The 4,843-nt window shown below is 43.8% G+C and overlaps 1 protein-coding gene across 2 annotated transcripts in view; it reads left to right on the top strand.

Moving 5' to 3' along the window:
• Window positions 1–4,274, top strand: part of LOC122129973 (RNA-binding protein Nova-1-like) — a 14,402-nt gene extending 10,128 nt beyond the window's left edge. The window contains exon 2 of one of the 2 annotated variants that reach the window (XM_042704715.1): window positions 3,325–4,274. In XM_042704715.1, coding sequence (XP_042560649.1) covers window positions 3,325–3,620 — 296 coding nt within the window. In that variant the 3' untranslated portion in view covers window positions 3,621–4,274. The remainder of the gene's footprint in view (window positions 1–3,324) is intronic. The other variant, XM_042704716.1, reaches the window with a different exon arrangement.
• The last annotated feature ends 569 nt before the right edge of the window (window positions 4,275–4,843 follow it).

Genomic DNA, 4,843 nt, shown 5'->3' with positions numbered 1-4,843 from the left:
TCGCCATTGGCCCTTCAAAGCCGCATCTAGAGTCAGGTTCTGACACGGGTCACATCACAGGGTTGGATGAAGTCAGGTGATGGTGTGAAACTCTCCACCATCTTGTGGTGGCAAGGTGTAGCAGAGTTCCCCAGACTGCACAGGTGCAGGGCAGGGTGGGTAAGAGCCCTCTACACGCGTCCCTCTAAGGGATGAAGTGCCCCTCTCAGAGCTGCTCCTTCTGGGCATGCCGAAGAGGTCTGTCCTGATCTCATGGTTCCCTTCACACGCCTCTCAACTCTTAACTGGCAGAAAAGAAAGATTTCACCTAAACTGAAACATTTCGCTTTAACTTCGAGTTGAAAGACCAAAATGTGAGGACACTAAATAGAACTATGAACCGTATAGATTTGAACTGTATAGACAGAAAAAAACGCAGGCTGATAAAAGGTATGACATAAAGGCAATGTCATACACCAAGCAAATCCACTAACTCACGTATATATATCAATTATTTGCACATCATTTGGACCTTTGAGACATTTAGTTTGAGTGTTGCAACACCTCGTCACATTTTGGCTGACACGATGCCAGCTCACATCTTCCCTCAAACACGGCGTGCTCTCGTATTAATAAATGATTAGCACAAAGACGACTGGAAAGATGTAGCCATGAGCTAAGAATCAGAGTCCTGTAAATGAATATGATATTATCACAAAGCATTTCATTTTCAATCTGTGTCGCCCCTCAGGGATTTTCTAGATCATTCTCAGTGAGAAAACCCTGTGCCTCAGAGGACTGGGTGTTATTGAGCGACATCATGGTGATGATCAGGGGTGGACCACTGGTACAGTTTTTTTTTTTTTTTTTTTTTCAGAGCCTGTGCAGCAGTTACGCAAACAAGGTGTTATCTGGAGTGAGGAGCAAGTGCACAATGTCCTGCTAGGAGAGTCGATGTGGCTTTCTTGCACATGTTGATGGATGCCCTAGAGGTGTAGTGGTATAGGCAAGAAAAGGGAAAGAGAGAGAGTGAGAGTGAGAGAGAGAGAGAGATGAGTGAGTGTGAACAAGGGTGAGAAGTACTGAGAAAAACATGTAGGCAGTTCACACAACAGTAAAGGCCTGAAATGCATGAGCAAAACAGGATGACTTCTTTAAAAAAAAAAATAAATAAAAAAAAAAAAATGCTTTTCTCATCTCCACAGCAGAATGTCAGCAACAAACTGAATGCAGTGCATTTGTAGCTTGTTTACATTTTCCTCTGATGGGCTGATGGGACATAAAATCCTTGCTACCATAGCAGTTATGTTAGAGCACCAAGAAGCTTCGTCTTAGAGAAACAAATGAAACAAATGAAGAAAGAAAAAAAAAACAAGAAAGAGAGAGAGAGAGAGGGGAATACGTCACTCCCTGGCAAGTGTCTCCCATACAAATCTGCGGGATCAGCCTCCCATATGGTCCTGCGAGATCCACGCACACCCTGGACCGCAGTCAAGTTCTCCGCTCTCCGAGAGGCTCCAGATTCTGCTGTTGCACCAACACAGCCTGGTTTTACAGGCCGCCATCTCCAGCTCTCCGTTTCATGTCCTGAACCACAAGCCTGCTGGGGAATTATTCTGAACCCCGGCGGCGGCTAGATGGCTCGGGTCTCGTTGTGAGGGGCTCATGTATACCCCTTGTTAGGCCAGCGACGGGGCTTGGCATGACGAACATGATTAAACTCCAAGATATGGTGAAGTTAAAATTAGACTGCTGCGAACCCCAAAAAGCAGGTCAGCTTTTCTGCGCTCAGGGAAAAATCTGGGACAGAACGTGTCACACCAAAATGCCTGAGAAGGAAAGAGAAAGAGAGAGAGAGAGAGAGAGAGAGAGAGAGAGAGAGAAAGAGAGAGAGAGAGAGAGAGAGAGAGAGAAGAAAAAAAAAACTGGGCCTGGCGATAATGGAGAATCACCTGTGAAAACTCAGGAACAGGTAGGAGGGAGAGATAGAGAAAGAGAGAGAGAGAGACAGAGAGATAGAGAAAGCGAGCGAGTGAGATGGAGATGGAGATGGAGTAGACTCATTTTTCACAAATAGAAACTAGCTGTCTGCTGTGTTTGCAGTGGCCTCAGGGCTCTTCATATATGGATGTCAGGAGCTCTGAAAAGCATTCAAAATGTATTAAACAGAATTAAGCACTGCCGTCTCTGTTGCCCACCAACCAGTCTAATTAGGTCACCATGACCGTAGTGGTGTATGCATTAGACATCATGTATGCGTTGAGCTCCACAGAATACCAACATTGAACACCATCTTTGTATCGAACTCTCATTATCTCTGATCCTTTCCTGAAAGAAAATTCAAATTAAAAGTGCAGTACCACCAAATCTTCCTTCAGTGGTCTAATATTTCTTTCAACTGAGTGGTTGGAACTGAGACTATGAAAACGTATATGGCTGGAAATGTTCTGAACATCTTGATAATTCATTTTTTCTCAGGCTCATGGACAGTGACTGCCAATTGCAAACCCTTTCACAAACTGTCAGTGAATCTGGACAGGCTGTTTATACTCGACGTTTTAATGTTGAAATACTTACCTGTAAAGGAAAGCAGGGTGTGACCATAGTAGCCACTACTAGAATCAGAAAAGCAGCACAATATTTAAAAATCGACATGACAAAACTGACTGGACATTTGATGGACTGAATTGCCAACTGAACAGGGTAGAGTCAATTGCTTCAATGTTCTGTGTTAAAAAAAAAAACAGTACCGAGATAAGAGGGGACTATCATTGTATGTGTTTTTTTTTTTTAGATGAGATAAGGGCATGCAATACTTCATACTCCTTCACACCACCTCTCCTTGAAGACCCACAATGCCGAGGCGACATTTGCAATTACCCCCAAACGAATGAGGGGGCAGGCTATTTTAATCGTGTAAATACATCACTGGGTTCCACCTGCATATGGGGTGCTTCTGCATCGATGGGTAAAAACACCTTGATAGAAGCGTGAGGACGTGCCCAGCCTGACCCTCGCCGGTTAGCAAACTTGATTCCTGAAGCCCGAAGAGAGTTGCTAGAACAGAAGTACAGAATAAAAAAAAACTTGATGTGTAATGAGTTGCAATCAAATGTTTTTGAGGCTGAGTGTTTTTTTGTTTCTAGGTCTTTGTGGTAGATGTGTTTTTTTTTTTTTTTTTTTTTTAAATCATGTCCAATCCTGCATTTGTGGCACTGATGTGAACCTATTTACAACATAACACTGTTTCAGGGACTTGACATTTGTGGGATGCGTCATGTAACTCCACCATGGGTCAAAACAGGTTCATTTTAATGTTTCAACTTGTCTCTATTCCTTTTGCAGAGGAGGGCGAGTACTTCTTGAAAGTGCTGATCCCCAGCTATGCAGCCGGATCCATCATCGGCAAGGGAGGCCAGACCATCGTCCAGCTGCAGAAGGAGACAGGGGCCACTATTAAGCTGTCCAAATCCAAAGACTTCTACCCAGGTAGGTACCCATTAAGCACTGTGGTTCTGCCCGTACCTGGTTTTGCTGCTGGGGCCACTCAACATGACTTGTTTCTGGTGCTCAGAATGCAGGATAACGAGTTTTTGGTGCAGATAAGGAACTGGCCAATTATTTTGGGCATTGTCATGTAGTGTGTTTACGAATGCCTCAATACTCACCAGATACGTGTTGGCTCAGGGTGTTGCTGCACTAAGGAGATGACCTTGAAGTCAAACTGAAGGTCATCTGCTATTGTAAGATTGTGTGAGAAGAATGCAACATTTTTACCCTAGTCCCATTTAAATGTTGTCGTTGCTAAATATCACTGCTAATTGCTTTCTGAGTGCCAAAGACAGACTAAGCACCTTTTCCTAATTTCATGCAATCTGAAAGATTATTTTTTGTTTTTGCTGGACTCTCTGACAATGGTTTCTATATCACCAGCAAGACTCAGCAACGGAGTGGAATTGGTTTAGTCTAACTTTTAATGTTTGTACCAATTGGTGTTCTTCTCGATATATCATGGAATGTTGAAAAGAGAGCAGTGACAAAAACCAAACGGTGTGGTCTTCTCTGAGGAGCACCTGGGGCCCCTGGTCGGGGGGTAACATCCATCCACAGGGGCCAATCTGAAAAAAAGGCCACGCGACATAATCCCATCTGATTCACCTTCATTATGTATTTATATTTACAGTGTTCCTACAAAGCGAAGCAGTTAGTATGCATGAGACACACCCCACACAGTCACAGTGTGTGTGAATTATGGGACCGTTCGGCTTCATCATTTTTTGAAATTCCTTCATTGTGTTGGGGGGGATATTTATTGATGACAACTGACTCACTCTGCATGAGTGATGCTAAATCCTTGGCTTCTCATTTTCCCTTTCCTTTTCTTTTTGGGGATCCTGTGGCTGCAGCTAGCCCACCATCAGTCACCAGTGAATCAGACTATTCAGCCCTGCGCTCAGGCCCTCTAAATCAAGAGGATGACATTGATCTCGCAGGGAGGGAATAAAAGACATCCAAGAATTGTTTACTTCCAAAGATACTCTTCATAGCAGAAGCTAACTGGTAGAGATGAACGCTTCAGTCCCCCTAAGACTGTGTAGTATTACACAGAGGGGATTTGATTCTCTTGTTCGTACTTATTCAACGTCAGGTTAGTTCAGCTGAGCTGATGAGTTGGTTCTGGAGCATCATCCTAGACTGTAGCTGATGCCAGGATGTTTTTAGATGAGGGGGGGGTGGTGTCATCCCCCCTGGGAAAAACGTGGAGAAAAAAACAATCCCCCATTCTGCCGTTCCTTCTCCATGAATGATAATTAATGTTAGTCATTGCATAATCATTCAAAGATTACGCAGAAGTTGTGTCGTA

The sequence above is a fragment of the Clupea harengus genome, unplaced genomic scaffold (assembly GCF_900700415.2).
Source record: "Clupea harengus unplaced genomic scaffold, Ch_v2.0.2, whole genome shotgun sequence".
In the NCBI taxonomy this organism is placed as follows: domain Eukaryota; kingdom Metazoa; phylum Chordata; class Actinopteri; order Clupeiformes; family Clupeidae; genus Clupea; species Clupea harengus.
This window is presented reverse-complemented; position numbering and strand designations above follow the sequence as displayed.